This window comes from Chrysemys picta, chromosome 3 (genome assembly GCF_011386835.1).
Source record: "Chrysemys picta bellii isolate R12L10 chromosome 3, ASM1138683v2, whole genome shotgun sequence".
Taxonomy (NCBI): Eukaryota; Metazoa; Chordata; order Testudines; family Emydidae; genus Chrysemys; species Chrysemys picta.
The window spans coordinates 67,266,749-67,294,527 of record NC_088793.1 but is presented as its reverse complement, the minus strand read 5'-3'; the positions used below and the strand labels follow the sequence as shown (position 1 = coordinate 67,294,527).

Below are 27,779 nucleotides of genomic sequence, written 5' to 3'. Positions count from 1 at the left end.
TACACCCACTAGTCGAATACTGCTTGCAGTTCTGGATGCCTCATCAAAAAAGATATTAGTACTGGAAAAAGTATAAAGAAGGGCAACAAAAATGGTATAGAACAGCCTCCATGCAAAGAGAGATTTAAAAAGTGGGATATGATAGAGGTTTATAAAATCATGAGTGATGTGGAGAAAGTGAACAAGGAAGTGCTATTTACCTCCTCACGTAATACAAGAACCAGAGGGACACCCAACGAAATTAATAGGCAGCAGGTTTAAAACAAATATAAGGAAGTACTTCTTCACACAGTGCAAAGTCAACCTGTGGGGCTAGTTACCAAGGGATGTTGTGAAGGCCAAATGTATTACTGGGTTCAAAAAAGAATTAGCTAAATTCATGGAGAATAGGGCCATCAATAACTATTAGCCAACGTGGTCAGGGATGCAACCCCATGCTCTGAGTGCACCTAAACTGGGACTGGATGACAGGGGATGGATCACTCAATAATTGTACCTTTCTGTTCATTCCCTCTGAAGCATCTGGCACTGGCCATTGTTGGAAGATACTCGGGCAAGATAGACCATGGGTCTGTTCTACTATGGCCATTCTTATGTTCTTATTGACAGGGAAAATCACAATTTTTTTTAATCAAATCTCTATTTAACGAGTTTTGGTTTTTTTGACAGATTAAAGAAATGGAAACAATTCTAAAAAGAAGGCATCCAAATTCTTTGCCTGCTTTGATATATGCTGCTGCTGCAGCATCTGAGGGAGGTGGTGACATTTCAGCTAAATCCAATACAATTGATTTCCTGGAAAGAAGAATAAAAAAGTTAGAAACAGAACTTGAGGGTAAAGATGATGAAGCTAAAAAAAGTCTACGTGCTATGGAACAACAGTTTCAAAAAATAAAGGTAACTAACTTAAGGCTATCAGCATCAGGCCCTTATGCATGTTGAGTTGCAGCTTATTCCACAAGTAGTGAAGAGAGGTTCTACTGAATGTAAGGGTATCTGTCTCTAAGGTAGTAGCATAACGTTTGGGGAGAAGAATATTGAAAAAGATTTTGGGGGCAGAAATTTCAAAGCTTTGGGCATTTAAATATAGTCACGTAAAAGCATTTTGAAACTGACAGAGGAGGAATTAAACTTTCAGGAGAGATTGCTTGGGTCTTCTTAAAAAACCTTTCATAAATAGAGGAAGGGGACTTGGTCCTACAGGATACAGAGAGGAGGTGCACACATACTGAGCTGCACACACAAGCGAAATAAATGCAGGCTGCAACAGCATAGTCCACTTACAAATTGCAGTCTTTTCTGCATGTTGAGCTGGAACCCGTGCCCCCCACTTTTTTCTTCATGGATGTCCAGGAAACACAATTGTTATGTTGGGGGTTTGTGGACTGGAGATTCCTGCAGAAATTGTCCTGGGCTCTGATCTGCAGCATGACAAGTAGGTGCTAAGTTGCCATTGCCCAGGAAAACATATACTTCTGCCAGGATCTTGGCACCAGATCTGAAATCCTGTGTTTGGAAGTCCTGTCAGTATGGCAGTGGGCTTTGTCCCACAAGACCAGTTTTGGTCGCTGCTTACGTAGAAGGGAAGGAGAACATGATCTTGGAAAGACTGAATCAGTTGGAGATAGGCCCCTTTTAAGTAAACCCTGGCACTCACTTGAATGAGAAATTACCAGTCTTCTGCTCATGACACCAGGAGAAGAAGATACATTGCTAAGGTTTGCCTTCTCCATCCAATTGCGAGGAAGCTTCCTTATGTATCTATCTACTAGTACCTCTGGAACAGAATGTCCTGACAGAGCTCAAAAGAGACCAGGGTTTAATTATCTTGATTGCCCCATATACACCCAGATGGCAGGGACCATCTGTTTTGTTCTATTTGTACATTCTGGTCCATGATGCTAATTTCCACTTTGCAACAGTTGAAATGCTATGTTTAACAAAAATATGAAACACTCTGAATTTCTTAGTGAGCCAACGTGCTCTTAATGTTAAACTGAGAATGGAATGTTAATTTGTCTGTTCAGACTGATAGCTGAATAGAATAATCCAGCACAATAATACAATGGGAAACACTCATTTTCCCAATAATTGGCTTTAATTATTTATTCTCTTTCTGACTGTTATAAGGTGCCCATCTAGCTTTACTAAGAATAGTTCCTTAGTTTGCTGATATACTGTGCTTTTTTGTTGCAGGTAGTCTTAATAAGTTATTGCATTCAAGAGGCTGCTTTCTGAACTACCTAATTCATAGTATTGTAAATATTGCTGGTTTTGTTGTATATAATGTGTTAAACATTTACATAAGGTGCTTAATCCCTTAATTTATACAAAAAAGAGGGAGTAATAGATGTGCAACTCTGTAAATTGCTCTTTTTTTTCCAGCTTCAGTATGAGCAAAGACTTGTAGAGCTTGAAGAACTCCTTGCCTATAAATTGATGAATGAACCACAAAAACTGCATGACAGCAAAGCCAGCTTTACAGCAATTGAGCAAGAACTTCGTAGTCTAAAGGAGAACCATCAGATCACAGTAAAAAATCTTCAAACAGAAATTGAAAATCTTAAAAATCAAAACTCCCAGTTAAAACTCAAAAAATGTGAAAGAGATGATGAAGACTTACAAACGATAGAATACCAAGTGGAACAAGCTCATGCTAAAGCCAGGTTGGTAAGACTAAATCAAGAATTAATCACCAAAAGTAGAGAGATACAAGACCTAACAAAAACTGTGGAGAGACTTCAAAAAGAGAGGACGACGATGTTGTCAAATCATAACTCAAGTGATAAGGAGAAGTCTACAGAAATTTTGAAAAAGGATATTTTAGCAACAAGTAAAAGGAATGCCAGCACCAGTGAACCCTTCCCAGACACTCTTGATGATAAAATATACCAGCCACATAACTTTGCCGATTCCCATATTTCAGAAGTTCTGCAAGAAAATGCCAGGTTAAAAGATGAGCTAGAAAGACTGTCTCTAGAAATGAGCCAGCAGAGAGTGAAGTCTCAAGCAGCACTGGCTCATTCTGAAAGTAACATACGAAGGTAAAACAGTCATTTCATGCATTTATTAAAACATTGGAGTCTTGGCGGGAGATCAGTAATGATACAGTGCCTTTTGACAAATAGATCACATGTATGAATCCAGATCACATTAGTAATGACCTAAAAGCTGCTACCTTCTCATGCTACCATCTAACTTAGTTGGTGGTTTCTGTACACACATTCATAGTCAAGTGTGTACATGTCACAAAAATTGCCACCTAAATTGGCACTAATTGGCATCTTTCTGGTCATAGATGACTGGATAAAATTGATGCTTTTGAATGGACGAGAATGTGAGGCAATCACTTCCATAAGTCCTTACCCTCATTTAGGAACAATACGCTGAGAAGAGGACTTAGGTCTTTTATGTAGTATATCACTGCTATTAAGCCCTCAGGCAGGTCCAGATGAGTGCATTTTAACAAATCTAGAATTTGTCATGGCTTTGAGTAAGAACAAGGTTATTTAATATAAATTGTTGCAGCTTGGATGCCTTTGTCTTTTCATCTAATAGTGTAATACTAATATTTATGGCCCAAATCTTCAAAATTAGACACATGCATAATTTCGTACACAGTTACCAAAATTGTGGGTGCAGTTGGAGTAATTGCACACACATGGTGTTTGCATATAGCATCTTTGCAACTTCTAAGAAATGAAGTGTGTGCAATTTTGAAGTTATGGGGCCTATAATTTAATTATTTTAAATGTATAAGCATATATAATTATGTTGGTGCAATTTTGGGGAACAGCTATAAGCATAGCTTTCTTTTACAGGACAAAGGACGATACAGCAGAATACATTGCAGCTCTAAGAGCATCTCATCAGAGAGAAGTAGAGAAAATTCTTTGTCAGCATGCAGTGGAACATTCTGCTTCTAAAGTAGCTGAACTAAATAGCAAAATTTCAAGACAAGAAGTAAAATAAAACAGTTATACACCTATGATCCTAATGAATGTTAAGAGTTAACTATGATTTTAACAGAAAATGGGCAAAATTTGTGGTGATTTAGAAATTAAATATTTTTAAAATAGGTCATATTCTTTCAGAAATGGGACTTTCTCAACAAATAATATATGTACACCTCTACCCCGATATAATGCGACCCGATATAACACGAATTCGGATGTAACGCGGTAAAGCAGTGCTCTGGGGGGGGCGGGGTTGCGCACTCCGGTGGATCAAAGCAAGTTTGATATAACGCGGTTTCACCTATAACGTGGTAAGATTTTTTGGCTCTCGAGGACAGCGTTATATCGAGGTAGAGGTGTATATTACATAATAAAAATGTAGAGAGAATATACGGGGCATAAAGATATGATATGATGGAAATATTTTAAATTCAAATCCAGTACACGACCAATTAACTGCATCAGTATTGGCTTTTGTCTAGTATAATGTACAATACAATTACTATTAATAAGATTCAAGAAATGCTTTCATATATTTTAATTCTAAGATTCAAGAATTGATTTTATGTATTACTTTGAAGGTTTTAAAATCTGTCAGTGTTAATGAGGAATATTTAAAATATTTCCTTAGATCTTAATAAAACATCTACAAGAGCAAGTTAATGAGCTGCACAGAGATCAGGAGGCCCTTGCAGTTTCACAAACGCGAGAAGAAATCTTGCAAAAAGAGGTAAATGAAAGGTTTGTTGTGATTTTGTTCAATTTTAAGCTATCTGATTATAAAGCAAGAAATCTTTGTTTTATTTTTAAAAAGTTCCAATAATATAAAATGAAAACAACCTGCAAAAATCCAAGCTTGTGACCACTTTCCTTACCTTAGACCTTAGTCCATTCCGTGCTTTTCTGCACATTGGGCTACCCACATTTGCCATCTTGCCTGTCAACTGCCCTTCTCTCCAAATCTTCCCATTTCATATTGAGGTGCTTGATGTCGTTCACAACTGTTCGTTTCCATGTTATTCATGGTCTTCCTCTCTTTCTGACTTCCATTCAAGGCCGGTATTTGGTATGCATTCTTTTTCCATTCTCAGCACATGTCCCAGCTACTGAAGTCTTCTTTTGTAGATTATTTGTGAGAGGGCGCCCTGGCAAGTAATTTTTCTGACTTCTTCATTTGTCTTCCTATATCTATGTTATTCCCAATATTCTTCTCAGACATTTGTGATTAAATATATCCAGCTTTTGCATATCTTTCTTGGTAAGTTGCCATGTCTCACTGCTATATGTTGTGATGGCAATAACAATTGCTTTGTACGCATTCAGTTTTGTCTTGAGTGAGATGTTTTGAGTTGCCAGATGTTTTCAAGTCTTCCAAATGCAGCGTTTGCCTTCCCGATTCTTCTTCTTATTTCCTTGGAACTAGTACCATCTTGGCTGATATGTAAAATTGTCCACCTTCTCCAGTTTCTCTTCTTTGCATTGTATCTCAAACCCATTTTCTCCATTACCTCATTTACTTGGTTTGTGCATTTTTGTAGTCCGTTGGCATCTTCATTGATGAGAACAATGTCGTCAGCAAAGTCTAGATCAGATAGCCTTGAATTGTTCCATTTTAGGCCATATGTATCACTGTCGCATTGTTTTAATCCATAGTCAATGACTAGCATAAACAAAAAAGGAGACAGGACGCACCCCTGCCTTACATCTGCCTTGATGCTGAATAGTTTACTCAATCCATTTTCAATTTTAAGGCAGCATTTTGAATTGGCGTAGAATGCCTTCATAATAATTAATTTTGTTGGAATTCCATATTGTTCCACAATTTTCCACATTGTTTCTCTATTTACACTATCGAATGCCTTTTGAAAGTCCACAGAATTGATGGCAAGACTGCCTTGGAATTCAGTTGTGTTCTCAGTAATCCGTCTCAGGTGAAAATAGCATCTGTGCACGATCTCCCTTGTCTAAATCCAGATTGTTGTTCATGTAGGATGGTATCCATCTTTCCTTTCGTTCTCTCAGGGGGACTGCTGCTAATACTTTTCCTGTGACCGATAGAAGTGTTACTCCCCTCCAATTTGAACAATTGTTTAGATCACCTTTCTTTGGTAACTTGATTATACCACCAAGGGTCCATTCTTCTGGTACTTTCTCCTCCGTCCATATTTTGTTGCAGAGCGAACAGATGACTGATTCCACGTCCACTTTAGATCTTGGTAAATTAAGTTGGTTAGAATTTAAGTTTTTAATAATTGCTCTTTATCTCAAGGAGAACTGTGAATTTTAATTGGTTGGGACAGGCCAGGTATTTATGTGAGCAAGGAAGCAGAACATGCCACAGAAAATTTAACTTACATAATGCTTGTCCATTTCACTGTGGTCTCTAGTACTTGGAATGATTTTTACCAAGTTCTAAACCTACATGTAGCAAATGTTTGGCTGAAGATCATGATTTTAATAAAGTTAAACAGAAATGGATGAAAAGTAGACAATACAATGATAATTACATAATGTTTTGGTTTTTGTGTCTCAGTATTACTGTAGAAAGTCCACAGCCACAATGTGATGTTTGTTTTCATGCATTAATGAATGAAAGTGTGAGGCCAGGGAAACTACAGAGACATTTAGCAACCAAACACCTGGAATTTGTAAATGAGAACTACGACTTGTTTTCCTTCAGAAACCAACAGAATTAAAGTGCCAAACAAAAAGTCATGTCTAAAGAAGCAACTGTTCCTCAAAAAGCCTTAGAAACATCTTATGGTGAGGCTGTGCAAATTGCAAAATGCAAACAATCACACACGATTGGCAAGATCTTTCTAATTCCAGAAGGTCCTAAGTGGGCTACATATGTAGGGCTGTACATTGATGAGGCAGCAGCCGTGACAGGATAGAATAGTGTGGTTGCAACATGAGTTTAAAAAGTGGTACTAGCAGCAATTTGGACAAGCTGTATGAGTCATCATAAGCTTTTGGTATTGAAGAAGTTGCAATCTTAAGTACACAAGGCCCTCAATGTTGTTGTTAAAATTGTTAATTTTATAAAATTCTGGGTAGTGAACACACATGGTTTTAGTACAATGTGTGAAATGATGGGCTCTGACTACTCTCAGCTTTTGTTTCACAGTGAAGACTGGGTGTTGTCATGTATGAAAGTTTTACAACATGTCTTTAAATTGCAAGACAAAATCAGAATTTTACTCCTCTGGAAAACAGACTTTGCAGATTGTGTGTGTAATGTGGACTTCTTGATTATATTAACTTATGTGGTAGGCATATTTGGCAAATTGAATGCACTGAACTTGAACTGGTAAGGTAGGAAGACAAATGTACTAGATACGAAAGAGAAAATCAGGGAATTCATGAAGAAGCTTTGTCTTTGGAGATGTCACACTGAAAAGAGAGTTACCGAGTTGTTTCCAGTGAAACCAGATTTCTTAAAAGAGAAGAGTGAAAGTGATCAAAATACTATCAAAGATCATTTGTCTGGATTGTATTCCTCTTTTGATGAATATGTTCCTGGAGTTGAACATGGATCTATAGACATCGATTGCATTTGAAACTTATTCTGTAAGGGAGCCACGGTCCTAAAATGTTTGTGACGCGTGAGTCTGGTACATCTCACTACCAATGCAGAAATAAATCTTCCGTCTGCATCTCTATCTGTTCCTCTATTCACAGGGTAAATATGACCATATTATAACCTTCAAACCTTTTCTGTTTTCAGATATTCAATTATCACACCTCTGCTTTAATTTCTTTCCGCTTTCCTTGCCCCGGCCCCAGCCGTGTCGCTGGGGGCTGGCTGAGGAAAAGTCCTGCACTCACCTGCAGCAGGAAGCGGAGCGCCACAGTTGGGAGCTGCTCCGCTTCCCGCCGCCAGTGAGTTCGGGGAGGTTGGGGAAAGGATGCCCCCCCATACTCACCTGCGGCGGGAAACGGAGCGCTGTGGCTGGGAGCTGGCGGAGTGGAGCGGACTGGAGCTGGGCTGCTCTGCTTCCGCCGCTGCTGGTGAGTGCGGGGGGGAATCCTTTCCCCCAACCGCCCTCCCCTGAGCAACACGGCTGGGGCTGGGGCGAGGGAAGCAGAGCGGGCTGCTCCCGGCCCCCCGCTAACCCTCCGGGCCACTCTGGGACTGTGGGGCCCCCAAAAGTGCCCTCCCACAGCTCCTGCCCCCCAAACCCTGGGGGGGAGGAGCCCCTGACCGCCCCCGAGACCCTCTGCTCCTTATCCAACCCCTCGGCCCCGGACTGGCCCGGCACGCTTAACACGCTGCTCAAAGCAGCGTGTCAGAGATTTACCGTGTTGTATGCGAACCTGCCTTATATTGGGTCGTGTTATATCGGGGTAGAGGTGTATTTGTTTTGTTATTCCATAGGGATCATTTGTCCCACACTTATGTTATCTTTTTTTTTTTATACCATCTGTATAACTAACCTGTAAAACTATCCTCCATCATGATGATGATTAATTTTCTGTCTTTTTTTTTCAATTGAAGGCTTTGCTGAGGATAGTACATTTGAACAACGTTGCTAATTCTGTCACTCTAACACTAAAATCATAAGTACCATTGAAGTATTGCTAAAATAAAATCTATTTTTTCCATTATAAGGTTTTAAACTTTTGAAATTTTAGTAATCTTACCCATTGTCCTTGCTGGTATTTCTTTCACATTTTCTATAACCGTATGTGCTCAAGCAAGAGGAGTTCTTGTGCTTTATCACAACTTTAAAATGTCCCTCGAGTGATGCTTAATCTTCATCTTCTGTGCATCTTAAAGTTCAGCTCTACTCTGAAAAATGCCTATGTAAAAAATAGCACCTTCTCACTCAAAAGATCTGTTCCTAGTGTGTCCTTTTATTACTGGTGGTGATGTGTAAGAAGGAAGGACTCCTACTTGAACTACAGATTCCAGGTTGAGTTTGAAGGGCTGGCAGTTAGAAAAAACATAATTGTATTTGTAAAGTGAGAAATTTGCATTGGAAATCATTGTGAGACTGCGACTTTTCAAGGTAAAACTTCACTTGCCATGTTTTTGTTCAGTTTATGTAATAACTATTAATGTTACTGTAAAATAACTTTTAACCATTTCATGCCTAGAATCCAAATTTAGTTAAACTGGAAAATAAAGCAAATGGGGGTTGCAAATATGATTAGTCATTACAGGGGAATCACTATTAGCAGTCTTAAAAGGGATGGGGTTGAGCTTCATCTATTTAAACTACCAGTGCCTCAAATGAAGATATAGATACTTTGGGAGAGCCCCAAGTAATTCCGGTATTTTGAATGCTAATCTGCCTCTGAATTGCTGTGCACAGCCATGCTGCATTAACTACGCCAATCTGTTAAATAGATTCCTAGCTTCACTAGAAGACAACTTTGACTTAAAAATTGGAGACTTTAACCAGAAGATGCCCTATCTTTGGATCTGCTTCTACATGGTACTGCATGAGGATGTGAACATATTGGTATTTGGAACTGGTCATCTCAGGCTATTTTGAATTCAGAATAGTAAAGAATGGGGGGTGAGTGGGGACTCTCAGAATACAGCAATACTTGGTATTTGATTTCAGGAAAACAACATTGAGAAATTAAGGTCTCTAGAAAGTTCTGATGGAACCTTTTTGAAATCCACAAGTAGATAGCTGCTGGAAGAACGAAGATGTATCGAACTGCAGTACCACTTAAAAAGTAACCTATATGGGGTAGCCAAACTGTGGCTCATGAGCTACATGCGGCTCTTTTACAGTTAAAGTGCAGCTCGCGGAGCCCCTCACACTTCCCCCCATTTTCCGCCTACCAGACTGGTCAAGGGGGAAGAGCTCAGGGCTTGTGCCCTGTGGCAGGGTAGTGGGGCTAGAGGCTTCTGACTAATGGGTAGGGGGGCCCCGGGGCTTCAGTCCCACAAGGTGCATCTTCTAGAGCTCAGGGCTTTAGCAGGAGCGGGGCTGAAGTCTTGAGTCTCGGCAGGCATCTCCCACAAGGCTGAAGCCCAGAGCCCAAGCAAGCACACCCTGCAGGGCAGAAGCCCCGATCTCCAGCAGGTGTGCCCTTGCTATCGAATTTCTTAAGGTTGTAATATGTGGCTCAGAGGGTCAGTAAGTTTGGCCACCCCTGCTATATAGCTTCTTCTAAATCAGGGATCGGCAACCTTTGGCCTGCGGCCTCAGGGTAAGCCCCCTGGCAGGCCACGCCAGTTTGTTTACCTGCTGTGTCCGAAGGTTTGGCCGATATAGGCTCCCACTGGCCACAGTTCGCCACTCCAGGCCAATGGGGGAAGCGGCGGCCAGCACATCCCTGGGCCCGCACCGCTTCCCGCAGCTCCCATTGGCTGGGAACAGCAAACCGCGGACACTGGGACCTGAGGGGCTCCATGCCTGCAGACGCTCCAGGTAAACAAAACATCCCAACCCGCCAGCGGCTTACCCTAACGGGCCGGGAGCCAAAGTTTGACAACCCCTGAAATATAGGGTCGGCTTATGAAAGGCTCATACAGTTTTTTCTATTTTTACCTAACCATCTGGGGGGGGTCGGCTTATAAACGAACGGGCTAATGAACAAGTATATACGGTACCTTGACTTTATCAAAGCTTTTGATACAGTCTCCCACAGTATTCTTGCCAGCAAGTTAAAAAAATATGGATTGGATGAATGGACTATAAGGTGGATAGAAAGCTGGCTATATCATCCAGCTCCACGGGTTGTGATCAACGACTTGATGTCTAGTTGGCAGTCGGTATCAAGCGGAGTGCCCTAGGGGTCGATCCTGGGGCCGGTTTTGTTCAAAGTCTTCATTAATGATATGGATGATGGGATGGATTGCACCCTCAGCAAGTTCACGGATGACACTAAACTGGGGGGAGAGGTAAATATGCTGGAGGGTAGGGATAGGATCCAGAGTGACCTAGACAAATTGGAGGATTGGGCCAAAAGAAATCTGATGAGGTTCAGCAAGGACAAGTGCACAGTCCTGGACTTAGGATGGAAGAATCCCATGCACTGGTACTGGCTGGGGACTGACTGACTAGCTAAGCAGCAAGTATCAGGGGGTAGCCGTGTTAGTCTGTATCTACAAAAACAACAAGGAGTCTGGTGGCACCTTAAAGACTTAACAGATTTATTTGGGCATAAGCTTTCATGGGTAAAAACCTCACTTCTTCAGATGCATAGAGTGAAAGTTACAGATGCAGGCATTATATACTAAAACATGGAGAGCAGGGAGTTACTTCGCAAGTGGAGAACCAGTGTTGACAGGGCTAATTCAATCAGGGTGGATGTAGTCCACTCCCAATAATAGATGAGGTGTCAATTCCAGGAGAGGAAAAGCTGCTTCTGTAATGAGCCAGCCACTCCCAGTCCCTATTCAAGCCCAGATTAATGGTGTTACATTTGCAAATGAATTTTAGTTCTGCTGTTTCTCTTTGAAGTCCGTTTCTGAAGTTTTTTTGTTCAATGATAGTGACTTTTAAATCTGTAATAGAATGACCAGGGAGATTTGAAGTGTTCACTTACTGGCTTATGTATGTTACCATTCCTGAGGTCCGATTTGTGTCCATTTATTCTTTTGCGGAGGGACTGTCCGGTTTGGCCAATGTACATGGCAGAGGGGCATTGCTGGCACATGATGGCATATATAACATTAGTGGATGTGCAGGTGAATGAGCCCTTGATGGTGTGGCTGATGTGGTTGGGTCCTCTGATGGTGTCGCCAGAGTAGATATGGGGACAGAGTAGGCAACGAGGTTTGCTACAGGGATTGGTTCCTGGGTTAGTGTTTCTGTGGTGTGGTATGTAGTTGCTGGTGAGTATTTGCTTCAGGTTGGGGGGTTGTCTGTAAGCGAGGACTGGCCTGCCTCCCAAGAGAAACAGCAGAACTAAAATTCATTTGCAAATGTAACACCATTAATCTGGGCTTGAGTAGGGACTGGGAGTGGCTGGCTCATTACAGAAGCAGCTTTTCCTCTCCTGGAATTGACACCTCATCTATTATTGGGAGTGGACTACATCCACCCTGATTGAATTGGCCCTGTCAACACTGGTTCTCCACTTGCGAAGTAACCCTCTGCTCTCCATGTGTCAGTATATAATGCCTGCATCTGTAACTTTCACGCTATGCATCTGAAGAAGTGAGGTTTTTACCCATGAAAGCTTATGCCCAAATAAATCTGTTAAGTCTTTAAGGTGCCACCAGACTCCTTGTTGTTTTTGTAGCTAAGCAGCAGTTCTGCAAAAAAGGACCTCAGGATTACAATGGACGAGAAGCTGGATATGAGTCAACAGTGTGCCCTTGTTGCCAAGAAGGCTAACGGCATATTGGGCTGCATTAGTAGGAGCATTGACAGCAGATCAAGGGAAGTGATTATTCCCCTCTATTCGGCACTGGTAAGGCCACATCTGGAGTATTGCGTCCAGTTTTGGGCCCCACACTAGAGAAAGGGTGTGAATAAATTGGAGAGAGTCCAACGGACGGCAACGAAAATGATTAGGGGGCTGGGCACATGACTTATGAGGAGAGGTTGAGGGAACTGGGCTTATTTAGTCTGCAGAAGAGAAGAATGAGGGGGGATTTGATAGCAGCCTTCAACTACCTGGAGCAGGGTTCCAAAGAGGATGGAGCTCAGTTGTTTTCAGTGGTGGCAGATGACAGAACAAGAAGCAATGGTCTCAAGTTGCAGTGGGGGAAGTCTAGGTTGGATATTAGGAAAAACTATTTCACTAGGAGGGTGGTGAAGCACTGGAATGGGTTACCTAGGGAGGTGGTGGAATCTCCATCCTTAGAGGTTTTTAAGGCCCAGCTTGACAAAGCCCTGCCTGGGATGATTTAGTTGGGATTGGTCCTACTTTGAGCAGGGGGTTGGACTAGATGACCCCCTGAGGTCTCTTCCAACCCTAATCGTCTGATTCTACTAGAGATTAGGCTTCTGCAGCATAGAGGAAAGTAATAAGAGGCAAGAACCTTCGGGCTCTAAAATAAGCTTGGATTAAAACAGTGGGCTAACATTTAAAATACTGTGAAAGAAAATGTAAAGGCATTTTGATGGGAAATCCTGTTTGTTTATACAACACTTAGTAAAGTTGGCACTACTTCATTACAAGTAACAAATAATACCTCAAATTTTAGATGGCAAAATTGTTGGAAGAACTGAGAGAGGCTAAAGAGAGGCAAAGTCCTGAGATGAAACACTTCTTGTGTCTAGAAAGGAAAATCAAGTATATGGAGATCCGACACGCACAAAGAGAACAAGAACTTCAGCAGGTAAAATAGAGCATCTCTGTACTTATCTCCTATGTATTTTGACAGCATTTGTACAAATTATTGCAGACCATACTGCAGGGATCAAATAAATACATTTTGACAGATGACATGATAAACCAAAGTCGTTGTCCTTTTTTGTGTCCGCTGGTACATGTAAATGTGCATGCAATCCTGCACCCACAGTTATTTACAGGGGCAATTAAAGTAACTTGTACATTGGATCTCAAATGAAATACTTAGAAATCCAAAGTGACAACAGTTGTAGGTGCCAAATTGCCATATATGGGCACAAACAGGAACGCTAGGTTTAGAAAATGAGGATCGGTGTGTTTATAGACTAGGCTCGACTTAATATTGACTGAGTTGAGTCTGAGATCCCAAATAGAGCTCAACAACATAAGATGTTTGCTCAATTTCTAAACATTACACAGACAGAAAAAACTTGCAAAATTATTTCCCATATGCTCCTTGTACTTTCATAAAAAATGCCTATAGACTTTCTTTAGCTTTTTTTGTGGATTTGGGATAAAGGTAGTAATTAAAAATATTATACAATTGTATTATCCAGTGGTGGTTTGGTGAGTTGGAGCTTTTTCCTTCTTATAGTGTTGCTTTTCTTTTACTATACAAACAAAAAAATCCTTGCAGTAAATATTGAGTCAGATTGTTTATTTTTTTGAGTTACACCAAAAAAGAATTTGGCTCTATGCCCTAGATAGCAAGGTAGTAAGGAACTGCCAATGAAGTCAAAGCATAAACACTTCCAGACCACTTGTACCTGAATTAAGGTTTCTTTTTAAAACCTAACATACAGCCATATATAATTTCAATTAGGTAAAGTAATTTCTCAGTGATTCCTGTACCTCATTTTACAGATGGATCTAGCCTCTGTGTTCTTAGTAAACTTTATAAGGATCATTTTGTATCCAAAGAATTACTTCTACTTTGTTCTGTATAGGTTCTTTTATTTCCCTCATCACTTTCGCATCTTAGTGCTTTTCAATAGTGCATTAAGCAGTGTGATTAGTATCTGTCACATGTGGTTCATTCTTTCTCATATGCTCTCCCAGGGAGAAGATTACATGTGTAATGAAGTGGTTTGGTTTGGGGAATATTTTTTTTGGTAAATGGAGAAGGCAAAGTTGAAGTGTACCTCAGGGCCAGCTTTAGGAACTGCGGGGCCCGATTCGAATACCCGGTGGCAATCCGGGTCTTCGGTGGCACTTCGGCGGCGGGGGGTCCTTCCCTCGCTCCAGGTCTTCCGCGCATCTCCCCCGCCGCCGAAATGTCGCCGAAGATCCAGAGCGACTGAAGGACACCACCCCCACCCACCACCCCCACCGCCAAAGACCTGGACCACTGCCGGGTGAGTAAAAAAATTTTAAAAATTAAAAAGGCGCCTAAGGCGCAGGGCCCTCTTAGGCGCGGGGCCCAAGTCCGGGGAATTGGCCTAAAGCCGGTCCTGGTGTATCTTGTACTTGGAGTAGAAGGTGATGAGGTTTTTAGTTCTTCTGGGCATTGTTCCATAGTCTTGGACTGGCCGCAAAGAAAGCCCTGTCTGCTGCAGATACAAGCTTTATCCTGATGGTAGAAAGTTCCATTGTGCCAGAGAAAGTGGAACTGTCCACTTAGATTCTTTTAAAGAAGAAAGTTATTATATCCTATCAAATATATAAGACCTGATGGCGGAGCAATTTATTTCTTCATTAGCATGAATGTGAATGCCCTATTTCTATTCCTGTGCTGTCAATTTTTAAAAGTCAAAACAGCAAGTCAACGTAACTCATTTGTTTTCTTCTTCCCCTCTCTCATGGCCCCACCCATTCACCTTTACAACCTCAGGTAGTGGGTAATTTCCCTTTTTTTCAACTCTAGAAAGTTCCTCAATTCAGATACAAGTGGGGGCAGGTGGGATTTATGCTTTAACTTGATTGGCAGTTCCTTACTGCCTTGCTGTCTGGACCATAGGGCCAAATTCTTTATTGGTGTAACACCACTGAAATAAACAATCTGACCCAATATTTATTGTGAGAATTTTTTTGTACAGTAAAAGAGGAGCAACACTATAAGAAACACCAATCACTATTAAGTAATTTTTCTTTTGCTGAGTTATTGTGGGGTTTGTTTGTATTCATTTTTTTTTTTTTTTGCTTATTTCCCAACTTGCAAATTTAATCCTCTGCAATGGGACTCCTAATAATCAGTGCAAATACATACATAAAATAAAAAAGGGGACAGTCTAATGTATTGAATGTTAAGAAGCATCGGTGTCTTGGTCCATGACTAGGGCTCTTAGGGTACGTCTATATCAGTGGTTCCCAAACTTGTTCCACCGCTTGTGCAAGGAAAGCCCCCATTGGCCCGGAGCAGGGAACCACGGCCACTGGGAGCCGCGATCGGCCGAACCTGCGGACGCGGCAGGTAAACAAACTGGCCCAGCCCGCCAGGGGCTTTCCCTGCACAAGGGCGGAACCACTGGTCTATACGATAAGCAGCAGCCCACAACAGCAAGTCTCAGATCCTGGGTCTGCGGACTGGGCTCACACCACAATGCTAAAAATAGCTGTGCAAATGTTTGGGTTTCCGAAACCCAGCCCCCATTCCTAGCCTTCAGAACCTGAGGAGTCTGAACTTCTTACTGTAATATCAGCCCCGTGAGCCTGAATCGGTAGATCTGGGCTCTGAGACTCATTGCCGTGGGCTGCTGCTTTCCGTGTAGATTTACCCTTCAGCACTACGGTAATACACATAAATAATGAAAATCACTGGCAATTTATATCTTGTTATTATAGAGGATTGAAACCATGTCTTTGCTTTATACAGCACATTCCAAAATAAAATATTCTGTTTGGAATAGCCATTACATTTTCAGAATGGCATATGGATTTTTATTTCCTTTGACACTAACATGTTTAAATTAGCTTGTTGGAATTTGGTGAGATTAGGAGTGAAAACTCATTCAGACCCATATCCGCAACAGCCTCAGGGCAATGTCACTATAGGCTATTTTTGGTGCATTTATAGAGTTCATTACGCAGTTTTTAAAAGTATAGCAATAGCACAGGGACTCTGTACCATAAAGAGAATCCAGATTTGGTCTGTCTTTGTTGCACACTATTACTAATTCAATTAGTGTGTATTTATATAGCAAATTTTGTAAAAGGCTCATAAAGGCCTGATATATTCAAAAGTGTTAAATATTTGTCATAAAGTCTTAAGTGCTCAAACTTTTAATTGGGACCTTTGGAAAAAATAAATTAATCTTTGTGAAGCTTCTTTAATATGAACTGGGTATTAACCCCCCTTCCTCTCCCCACTAATGTCTAAAGGAATTTATTGCTACTATCAAAAGTACACTTTCCACTGTTCAGAACAAATATTTCCATATAATAATTAGCAGTGGGCTTTGGGATTTAACATCAGAAACTTAATTAAAAATACAATAGTATGTATTTTTGCAAAGGGACTGTCTCAACTAAGGAACAGTGTTCAGTGAACTGATGGCTGGAAATCAATATACTTCTTGTTAACCAACTTATCATTTACAGATAGTGCAACAAACACGACATGTTGCTGAAGTGCAGCAAACCCAGGAAGTTGAGAAGTGGAAAAAACTTGCCCAATTAAAGAATCAAGAGCTGGAGAAGTTTCAAGTGGAATTAGATTCAATATTAGATGTTTTACGGGAATTGCAGAAACAAGGGGTTGTTATTCCAGTACCTGTTTCAAGTGGATTAAATTTACCAGAAAGATATTGAAAGACGTGACTGGTCAGAGAAATAGAATATTAACCTAGACAGCTGTGAATATAAAACAATCACTGGTGAAATCCTTGCAAGTTCAGATACTTTCCATAAATTCATCTGAAATTTCACTCATCTAAAGGCAAGTTTTTACTGAACAATTGATTGATCATATTGTGTCTCCTAAGTTCTTAATAATAAATGGTCTTGTATATGAAATAATCCTGAACAAAAAATTAGGACTTTTGAGCCAGATGATTCTCCTCCCCCTCTCTTCCCCCTCCCCCCTCCCCAAACTGAATTGTGAAGAAATTTGCATTTTGTATTCTTCCAACAGCCTGTGGAACATTACATCTTCTCTCAGAAGTATTCAGTACAGTTCTGTTTCATATAGCATAACTGATTGCTCAGTTGTATTCTCCTATGTCAGATCTTCTAAGAAAATCTCGAATAATGTGGTCTATTTTATACAGAAATTGCTAACCCAGTAATATCATTACTACAATAATTAGGGCACAAAATCCTGTTTACATCTTTCCATCACTTCTCTCTTCTCATCTTTTCACTCAATACTCTTTTCTTTCCTCCTTCCCCTTTTTGGCCCCTAAACTTCTCCAAATGCTTGGAGGACTAGGTCTGGTTCTTTTTATGACAACAATGACCCCAGACTTAAGCCTGGTCTACAGTTAAAATTTAGAAGGACGCAGGGGGTGTGGAAAAAATTCACACCCCTGAGTGCCATAGTTAAGACAACCTAATCCCTGGTCTAGATGCAGCTAGGTTGATAGATGAATTCTTTGGTCAACCTAGCTAGGGGAGGTGGATTACCTACATCAACAGAAAAATTCCTTCTGTTGGTATAGGAAACGTCTATGTTATGGCATAGCTGCAGCACTGCCGCTGTAGTACTCCTAGTATAGACATAACCTTAGAAAACCATTTTCTTTGAATTTTGAGATATTTCTTACAAAGCCATGCCATTCATGCTAGTGCTCTATTTAGTATAATCAGTGGTATTTGATTGCTGACTGAATGATGCTAAGAGTTAAGTCATAGCTGAAGTAACTTAGTTTACAAGTCTACAGCAGCACATATATTAACTATAGATCTGTGCCTTTTTGGAGGGACCATGAAAGAAGATACGTTTTCATCAGTAAATTATGTGGTCACACGAGTGAGTGTACATCATTTAAATAAAAAGTAGTTATATACCAATTTGTATCTTGTAAGTTCCTGTTCAAATGCACTTGAGTGCCCATAATTGATTTGCAGTGCAATATTTGCTCATAGTTATGCTATATATTTTATATATACATGTAAAAATACATACACTGTATGTAAGGGCTAGCCTGCATGAACAGTTAGACTGCAGCAGCCTGGGGTATGAAGCTCCCGGGCACTAGCCTGTCATGGTCTGACTATCCGTATTGTCCCTGCTGCTGTATATTAACAGTTCATAGAATGCTTTGATCTGGTCCTTTTTGAAATGCGACTAGCTCAAAGTGCTCTAACAGACTGCTAGCATGTAGAGCAGGGTCCACAAGAACAGCTAGTGTGGGGTATATTCACACCCCAGCTGGCTGAAGTCTAATGGTTCATGTAGACAATCCCTAAGTGTTTGTACATGATATCTGTATGTAAAACATGTATTGAGAGTGATAAAGTTGGGATTAATGCAATAATTATTTTGGGTATCTCATTCAGATATTTTCCAAAACGCCATAAAAGCTTAATTTTCATTAAAAAGGGTTTTTTTAGAATAATTAAGAATAATCCAGAATAATCTGGAAGTGTTAATATATAGTCATAAATTATGTAAATAGGATTATAAAGATTTGTATTTAAAATGTCAATCATTAGTAAATATGTTGTATTTTCATAATGTACAAGCTCTTGTGATTTGTTTGCAAATGCAAAAGTTAAAAAAAAAAAAAAAAAGTTTCTTCTTCGAGTAGTGTCCCTAAGGGTGCTCAATTGTAGGTGTGCTTGCATACCTGGGCTGCTGATTGGAGAACTTCAGTAGCAGTGTCAGTTAGGCTGGCACACGGGCTATCTCTCCTCATGCTGCGCCACAAGGCTAGTCAACAGGCCCAGGCTAACCCCCCTCAGTTCCTTCTCAACCACCCTTGGCTAGAGAGAGAGCCATTAGCAGTCCGTTAATACTATTGTTCTCTTGTATTACATACTTATAGTTAGCCTCCTATTTAAGTTATAGTTGTAGTGGTTTTTTTCGTCATCTTCGTTCTTATTTTACCCTTAAAAAAAAAAAAAAGAGAGAGAAAAAGAGACTGCATTTTTCCTGCTTTTTTCCCCTCAATGGGGTATGTCCAGTTTGCCAGGTTTCAAGAAGTGCCACACGTGTACAGAGGCGATCCTGGTTGCAGGTAAACACTCTCAGTGCATTCGCTGCCTCAGGGAAGGCCATATACAGCAGAAGTGTAGTCTTTGCCAACAACTCCGGCCAAGATTCCAGGAAGACAGAGAGCTCTGCTTGAAGAGGCATCAATCCGGCCCCAGTTGCCTGGTAGACATGAGTCTTCATAACCTTCTACATCTAAGGGATGTGGGTTGAAGAAACAGGCTGCGGACCCCTCTCACAAATCATCTAAAAGGAGAATGGGAAGTCCACCTAGTGAACCCTGAGATAGCCGTAAGCGATCACCATCTCGCTTGGTATCTTGCCGGCTCCAAGACCATCTCAGCCTGGCAACCATGCCTCACAAAGACCAACGGGTACTGATACCACTGACAGACTCATGGACCCGATGGACATGGGCACCGAGTCACTGGTTCCGAAGGACAAGTGTAAACACTCTTAAAAAGTCCATGCAAGTCCACTTCACCAGCGACAGCTCACATGGTACCTGAAAGACAGCTGCAGACCAAGATCTCCGTCTCCGCCCTCTTGCCCCCAACCCCGGCACCACTACTGACACTGGGACAATTGGTACCAGCGGAATCCCGCCATTCCAGAGACCTCTGCATGTCAGGTGCACCCGAGTCCCCTCCTCTTGGTACCAAGACCTCTGCATTGAGCTTCTACCAGCCACAGGAAGTATTCCCACTGCCATGCCATGTTATGCCCCTTCCCTCTGCTCTCTAGTGAGGGTTCAGACAGTAAGCCAGAAGAGGTAAAAAGCAACAGAGGGTCCTGTGGCACCTTTAAGACTAACAGAAGTATTGGAGCATAAGCTTTCGTGTGTGAATGCCCACTTCATCAGACGCAAGTAATAGAAATTTCCAGAGGCAGGTATAAATCAGTATGGAGATAACGAGGTTAGTTCAATCAGGGAGGGTGAGGTGCTCTGCTAGCAGTTGAGGTGTGAACACCAAGGGAGGAGAAACTGCTTCTGTAGTTGGATAGCCATTCACAGTCTTTGTTTAATCCTGACTTACACTACAGAGTTGTGTTGACACAAGTTATGCTGACAGTCAAAACCCAGTATAATTACATTGTGTATGTTCACACAACGCTCCTTCTGTCAACAGAGCGTGTTCACAGTTGGTGCTATAGCATCAACAGAGCTCTCCCACTGTGCTAATTGCCACCTTGTGCAGCTAGGACTTGTGGGAAGGCAGAGTGGATCACAGTGCATCATGGGTGCGGGCTCAATGTCCCATGATGCAGTTTTTCCATCCCATCTCCCTGGGCTTCCGACTGCATTTCATGGCATTTTTCAACAACCCCTGTTTACAGTGCGCCCGCCCACCATCTCTATCTGAAAGGATGGATCCTGCACTGCTCCCTACTGTTGTAGTCAGTGTTATGAACACATCTGATCATGCAATATATTATGAGCACCCACTCTGAACAGGAATCAGAGTTGTCTGACCTGCTGTGTGCCATGGAAAGAAACAGCAGATTACTTTTGGCATTCACAGAGCAGCTGAACATGGTGGACCATCACTTTTGAGCTCAGGAAACAAGCACTGAGTGGTGGGATCACATCATTATACATGTCTGGAATGATGAGCAGTGGCTGCAGAACTTTTGGATACGGAAAACCATGTTCCTAGAACTGTGTGCAGAGCTTGCCCCAGTAGTGCGGCACAAGGACACCAAAATGAGAGCTCCGCATGCTGATCACTGTGTGGAAACTGGTAACTCCAGACTGCCACCAATCAGTAGTGAATCAGTGTGGAGTCGGGAAGTCCACTGTTGCAGCTGCATTAATGCAAGTGTGAAGAGCCATTAATCGCATGCTGCTACGAAAGTCTGTGACTCTTAGCAATATGCACGAAATACTGGATGGCTTTGACAATGGTATTCCCTAACTGTGGTGGGGCAATAGATGGCACGCATATCCCGATTTTGGCCCCAGATCATCTTGCGATGGAGTACATCAGTAAAAAGGTGTTATAAGTGCTTGTGGATCACTGTGACAATTTCACTAACATCAATGTGGGGACCCGGTCTGGGAAGGTGCATGACACACGCATCTTCATGAACACTGGCCTGTACAGAAAGCTACAAGAAGGGACTTTCTTTCCAGACCAGAAGATTCCAATGGGGGAATGGTGAAATGCCCATTGTGATGCTAGGAGACCCTTACTTCCATGGCTCATGAAGCCTTACACAGGAAACCTGGACAGCAGCAAGAAGCACTTCCACAATAGGCTGAGCAGGTGCAGGAGGACCATAGAATGTACCTTTAGCAGCTTAAAAGCGCGCTGGCACTGCCTTTATGGCAGGTCAGAATTAAATGATGAAAATATTCCCATAGTCACAGCAGCCTGCTGTGCGCTCTATAATATTTGTGAGGCTAAGGATGAAGTTTTCCCCCCAGATGGAGTGCTGAGACAGATCGCCTGGCAGCTGATTTTGAGCAGCCAGATACCAGGGCTATTAGAGGGGCACAATGGGTTGCTATTCAAATTAGGGAGGCTTTGAGGCACTATTTTGGGAATGAGCTCCAATAATATGTCTTTCTATACAGCACTCTGCCATGCTTTGTTAACTTGCTGCCTTGCATGAAAATTTTGATGATTCCTGACCATGATTTGTACTCAGCAGATGATCAAATTGCCACTGTGTATTAATTCCAACAGCAACTACCATGTGTAGGAGACAAATAAATATTGGTTATCTTTCAGAGTGTGTGTTTTTATTAAATACCAATTAACAACACACACAAAATGCTTGGTGGGAAGGGAGATAATAATGAAGGGCAGTATAGGCACATATGTGTGTAAGTCCAACTATCATTTTGGAAGCTGTCCGAAGTGGGAAAGTGAACAGGGTACTGAGATGTTCTGGGAAGTTGCAAGTGGAGGAGTTTGGGGAGGGCATGGAAAGCAGTTCTGTATTGGCTGCAGCGCAGGGAGAGCACACGTGTTCTGCCTGGAGCATGATTAGGGACTTCAGCATCTCTGTTTGCTCCTCCATCACTTTTATCATCTGCTCCTGGCCCTTTACAATGCGCTCCTCACTCTCCTTTCTGTCCTGCCTTTCTATTTTAAATTTTTCTCTCTCCATGCCCTGTGTTCTTGTTTTTTGGCCTCTGAGGATTGGAGCACCTCTCAAAACATGTTCTCCTTGCTCCTCCTTGGTTGCTTCCTTATCCAGTGGAGGCGCTCCGCTGGTGTGTAGGAAGTTCCCGTTAAGGCAACATCTGCAGAAGCACAAGAAACAAATAGAAGCATGATTATTAGTGCACGCACGGCATTGAATCATTATAGTAAAATGCATCTTTTTAAAAATATGACTTAGTTTGTCATTGTCCCTTGGTAAGTACACAGCTAAGTGAACGCCCTAAGCATGGCAAGTTTGGCCTGGGGAAAGGGGGTGGCGCTCAAGATGGGGCAAAAGATACCGGTGTTTTTTTAAGGGTATCAGTGCAGGTGACTAGGGACAATATTGTGAATTCTGCCCCATTTTCCACAGGCAGGGGATCATTGAAGCTGATATCTCACTCCTGAGGGTAAGCAAGGGAGCATCTCCTGCATGCATGTGGCTTCAGACCAGGTCCCTATGCTGCTTGCCTGTGTGCCGCTTTGGTCCCTGCACAAGTGATTGCCGATTGACATAGGAGTTTTCTACAGCGGGAGAAGGAACAAAGCAGCTCTGCTAAGGAACCTTCAGCAGAGGATTGGCGAGTATCTCCAGGAAAGATTCCCATGAAATCTCGGTGTGCATTAACACACTGTTCTGCCACACTGCTTAGCTGCACAGGGGAATGTGAAGCACACACAAACACAGCTAGTCTTGTACGTTTCTATCCCTTCACCCACTTCTAGTGTATAACAAAGCAAAGGACAACTCTATCTCATATAACTGAGGAGCATTAACTCAAAAAGATCACTTACCAGAGCTCCCCCTCCTGTATCATCCACGCCAGACATGGACTGCTGGGATTGGCTAGACCCCTCCAGAGTGGAAAAGCAGTCCTGACTTACCTCACCACCGCATGACCCTGACGTGTGCTTCATATTCTGCTCCAACTCAAACTCCTTGGCAGTAGAAGCAGCAGGTATTCAGCGCAGCACCAGAGGGACGGTTTGACTTCCTTGCCTTCTGGTATACCTGCCTCAGCTCCTTTATCTTCACACAGCATTGCACTGTGTCCCATTCATAGCCCTTATCCAACATGCCATGAGAAATCTGACCATAGGTATTGAAGTTCTTATGGCTGGAGTGGAGCTGGGACTGCAAAGCCTCCTCTCCCCACAGTGCCAGCAGATCCAACAACTCAGGTGTGCTCCAAGCAGGAGAGCGTTTGCTGTGTGGAGTCGCCATGGTCAGCTGGAAGATGCAATGTAAGCTGTCCACGCCAAGCAAACAGGAAGTGGAATTTCAAAAATTCCCAGACGTTTAAAGCGGGTGGGGCAGAAGCAAGTGCACCTCAGTGGAGGGTAGTGGAGTTCGAACTGCTGACCGGAGTGGTCAGGATGGGCATTGTGGAACACCTCCTGGAGGCCATTTACAGCAACATAACCAAGTGCAGTGTCTACACTGACACTTTGTCAATATAACTTTGCCACAAAAAGTTCTATGCCTCTCGTCAAAGTGCTTTTATTTTGTCATCAAAGCCGGAGAGTTTTATCAGCAGAAGGAGCGTTGTAGTGTGTACACCTCCACTGTTTAGTCAACAAAAGCTGACTTTTGTCGACAAAACTGTAGTGTAGACAAGGCCTTATGGTCCATCAAGCAGCTATAGCAACCTTTCACCCACCTGTAGAGGGGTACTCAATGCTGTCACACTCAACCACTAAAAGGTTCCTCAAGGATATAGTAAACCTCTTCCCTCAACTTTCTATCCCCACGTGAGGCCTAAACCTGGTACTGAAATGGCTGTCTAGGCCTCCTTTTGAACTTATGGCCACCTGTTCGCTGATGTACCTATCAATGAAAACAGCCTTCCTGGTAGTAGTTACCTCTGCCAGGAGAATAGGAGAGCGAACATCTGATAGTGCATCCACCTTATACAGTATTTTTTCCAGGCAAGGTTATGCTCAGATTGCATCCAAAATTCATCCCTAAGGTAATCACTCCATTTCACATGAATCAATTGATTCACTTTCCAATCTTCTATCCCAAGCCTGACCAAGGCAACAGGGAGGCTATACTACATACCTGAGATATCAGGGGAGCCCTGGCCTTCTATCTTAACAGGACAAGGGTCTCCAGGAAGTCCCCTAGACTTTTTTCTCTCCATTGCAGAAAGATCCAAGGGCTCAGCAATCTCAACCTGTAGCAATGTGGGACTCACCCCTGCGGGGCCTCCTGCTGGTCTCTTCCGGGAATTAGCTCGTCCAGCCTCCGGAGTGCCCTCTGCAGGCCGGTGTCCCACTGCCGCTTGGCCCCCATGTCCCTCCCGGACCCGGTGCCCTATTATCTGGGGTGCTGCCCCTTGGCTGTACAGCCCTCAGTCTTGGGGTCTCCCCTCCCTGGGGAACCCCCACCCACTATCCCCACCTCACCTCAGTATAAGGCTACTGCCAGTCATCATCTAGCCCCCGCGCCCTGAGGCAGACTGCAGTATCAGCCTACACATCACCAGCAAGGTAGGGTTTGGACCTGCTGCCTTTGTCTACCCCTGGGCTGCCCTCTGCAACCCCCCAGTACCCGTTGGCCTTCTGCTAGGCCGCAGCCTGGGGCTTTCCAGGCTGGAGCTCCCCGGCTCCTCTGCCTTTCCCCAGCCCTGCTCTACTCAAGTACTCTGCTCAGGTCCCTGCAGCCAGGTACCTCCCTCTCAGAAGCTAGAGGAAGTCTGCTGAGCTCCTGACTCCCAGCCTCTTATATAGGGCCAGCTGAGGCCTGATTGAGGCATGGTCCAGCTGCGGCTGCTTCCCCAATCAGCCTAGTAGCTACTTCCCCCTGCAACAGCCCTCTCCCAGGGCTGTCTTTATACCCCTCAGGGCAAGTGTGGGTGACCACCCCGTTACACAGCTCAAAAGCTCTCTAAATGGGTATCGAATTGCATCAGACAGTGTTACCAAATTCACAATATGACCCTTCCAGGCCCTATTCATACACACTCCACAAGGTCGATCTCCTCATCTGTCACGTTCAAGAATGTCCCTATCTCAGAGATTTGTAGAGCGGCGATACTGGTGTCAGTCCACACTTTCACAGAACACTATGCAATCACTTGAGTCTCTGCCTCCGATGCCATCTTCGGCTCCACAGTGCTGTCATCCGTAACTGACCCAATTCTGAAGTCCTGACCCTCCAGAAGGGGTACTGCTTAGGAGTCACCTACAGTGGAGCACCTATAGGGACACTATTAGAAGTTATTCACCTTGTGCAGTAACAACGGTTCTTAGAGATGTGTGTCCTTATAAGTGCTCCACAAACTGCCCTCCTTCCCTCTATTTTGGAGTTCTTGTTAATGATTCTGAGGTAGAGAAGGCGTTGATGGGTGTTAGCCCAGGCGCGCTGACTAGCCTTGTGGCATTGCACGAGGAGAGACAGCGCATGTGCGGGCCTAATGGCCACTGCTGCCAAAGTTCTCCAATCAGCAGCGCAGGGACACAAGCACACCTGCAGTGGGCACCCACCAGGACATACATCGCGAAGAACTATCATTACTGCACAAGGTGAGTAACTTTTTCAGTCCATCCTCTAGTTCCTATGTGGATTTGCCATAAAAGTACAGTATCCTCTTTTGAAGTAGCAATTGATAGGACATTTTGACTGTGTGGTGAAATGTTTTAATTAGTAAAGAGAACAAAATCTTAACTTATTGTAAGATGCCTTTTTTGATAAGTACAGTAACTCCTCACTTAACGTTGTACTTATGTTCTTGAAAAATGCGACTTTAAGCAAAATGATGTTAAGCGAATCCAATTTCCCTATAAGAATTAATGTAAATGGGGGGGTTAGGTTCCAGGGAATTTTTTTTCATCAGACAAAAGACTATATACTCTATACACACACACACACACACTCACACTCTCTCTCTAAGTTTTAAATACAATTTTGATTGTGAAGCTTGGTTGAGGTGGAGGAGTCAGAGGGTGGGATATTTCCCAGGGAATCATAGAATCATAGAATATCAGAGTTGGAAGGGACCTCAAGAGGTCATCTAGTCCAAGCCCCTGCTCAAAGCAGGACCAATTCCCAGCTAAATCATCCCAGCCAGGGCTTTGTCAAGCCGGGCCTTAAAAACCTCCAAGGAAGGAGACTCCACCACCTCCCTAGGTAACGCATTCCAGTGTTTCACCACCCTCCTAGTGAAATAGTTTTTCCTGATATCCATCCTGGACCTCCCCGACTGCAACTTGAGACCATTGCTCCTTGTTCTGTCATCTGCCACCACTGAGAACAGCCGAGCTCCATCCTCTTTGGAACCCCCCTTCAGGTAGTTGAAGGCTGCTATCAAATCCCCCCTCATTCTTCTCTTCTGGAGACTAAACAATCCCAGTTCCCTCAGCCTCTCCTCATAAGTCATGTGCTCCAGACCCCTAATCATTTTTGTTGCCCTCCGCTGGACTCTTTCCAATTTTTCCACATCCTTCTTGTAGCGTCGGGCCCAAAACTGGACACAGTATTCCAGATGAGGCCTCACCAATGTCGAATAAAGGGGAACGATCACGTTCCTCGATCTGCTGGCAATGCCCCTACTTATACAGCCCAAAATGCCGTTAGCCTTCTTGGCAACAAGAGCACACTGTTGACTCATATCCAGCTTCTCGTCCACTGTGACCCCTAGGTCCTTTTCTGCAGAACTGCTACCTAGCCATTCGGTCCCTAGTCTGTAGCAGTGCATGGGATTCTTCCGTCCTAAGTGCAGGACTCTGCACTTGTCCTTATTGAACCTCATCAGGTTTTTTTCGGCCCAATCCTCTAATTTGTCTAGGTCCCTCTGTATCCGATCCCTACCCTCTAGTGTATCTACCACTCTTCCTAGTTTAGTGTCATCTGCAAACTTGCTGAGAGTGCAGTCCACACCATCCTCCAGATCATTAATAAAGATATTAAACAAAACCGGCCCCAGGACCGACCCTTGGGGCACTCTGCTTGAAACCGACTGCCAACTAGACATGGAGCCATTGATCACTACCCGTTGAGCCCGACGATCTAGCCAGCTTTCTATCCACCTTACAGTCCATTCATCCAGCCCATACTTCTTTAACTTGGCGGCAAGAATACTGTGGGAGACCGTATCAAAAGCTTTGCTAAAGTCAAGGAATAACACATCCACTGCTTTCCCCTGCCTTACTGCTAAATGATGAACTAGCAATTGGCTGAGCCCTCAAGGGTTAACTCTCACACTCTACAAGGCAGCAGGAATGGAGGAAGGGGAGACAGCATCACAGACAGAGACACACACCGTATGTGTGTGGGAGAGAGATGTGCATTTCCCCTTTAAGTACACTGCC

At 43.0% G+C, this 27,779-nt stretch overlaps 2 protein-coding genes across 24 annotated transcripts in view; one reads left to right on the top strand and one right to left on the bottom strand.

The window, feature by feature from the left end:
- CEP162 (centrosomal protein 162) overlaps positions 1-18,837 on the top strand; it is a 78,723-nt gene extending 59,886 nt beyond the window's left edge. For 8 of the 16 annotated variants that reach the window (XM_065588157.1, XM_065588153.1, XM_065588159.1 and 5 more), the window contains 7 exons: positions 670-897; positions 2,386-3,044; positions 3,822-3,963; positions 4,588-4,686; positions 12,168-12,338; positions 13,078-13,212; positions 16,761-18,837. In XM_065588157.1, coding sequence (XP_065444229.1) covers positions 670-897; positions 2,386-3,044; positions 3,822-3,963; positions 4,588-4,686; positions 12,168-12,338; positions 13,078-13,212; positions 16,761-16,970 — 1,644 coding nt within the window. In that variant the 3' untranslated portion in view covers positions 16,971-18,837. Of the gene's footprint in view, positions 1-669; positions 898-2,385; positions 3,045-3,821; positions 3,964-4,587; positions 4,698-6,489; positions 6,669-12,167; positions 12,339-13,077; positions 13,213-16,760 lie in introns of those variants that run through there. The other 8 variants (XM_008165521.4, XM_024102974.3, XM_065588160.1 and 5 more) reach the window with 7 other exon arrangements.
- Positions 18,838-22,044: 3,207 nt separating this feature from the next.
- LOC101942797 (melanocortin-2 receptor accessory protein 2-like) overlaps positions 22,045-27,779 on the bottom strand; it is a 177,193-nt gene continuing 171,458 nt past the window's right edge. For 2 of the 8 annotated variants that reach the window (XM_065588166.1, XM_065588170.1), the window contains one exon: positions 22,057-22,567. In XM_065588166.1, the coding sequence (XP_065444238.1) occupies positions 22,075-22,567 (493 nt within the window). In that variant the 3' untranslated portion in view covers positions 22,057-22,074. Of the gene's footprint in view, positions 22,568-27,779 lie in introns of all 8 variants that reach the window. The other 6 variants (XM_065588165.1, XM_065588167.1, XM_065588174.1 and 3 more) reach the window with 5 other exon arrangements.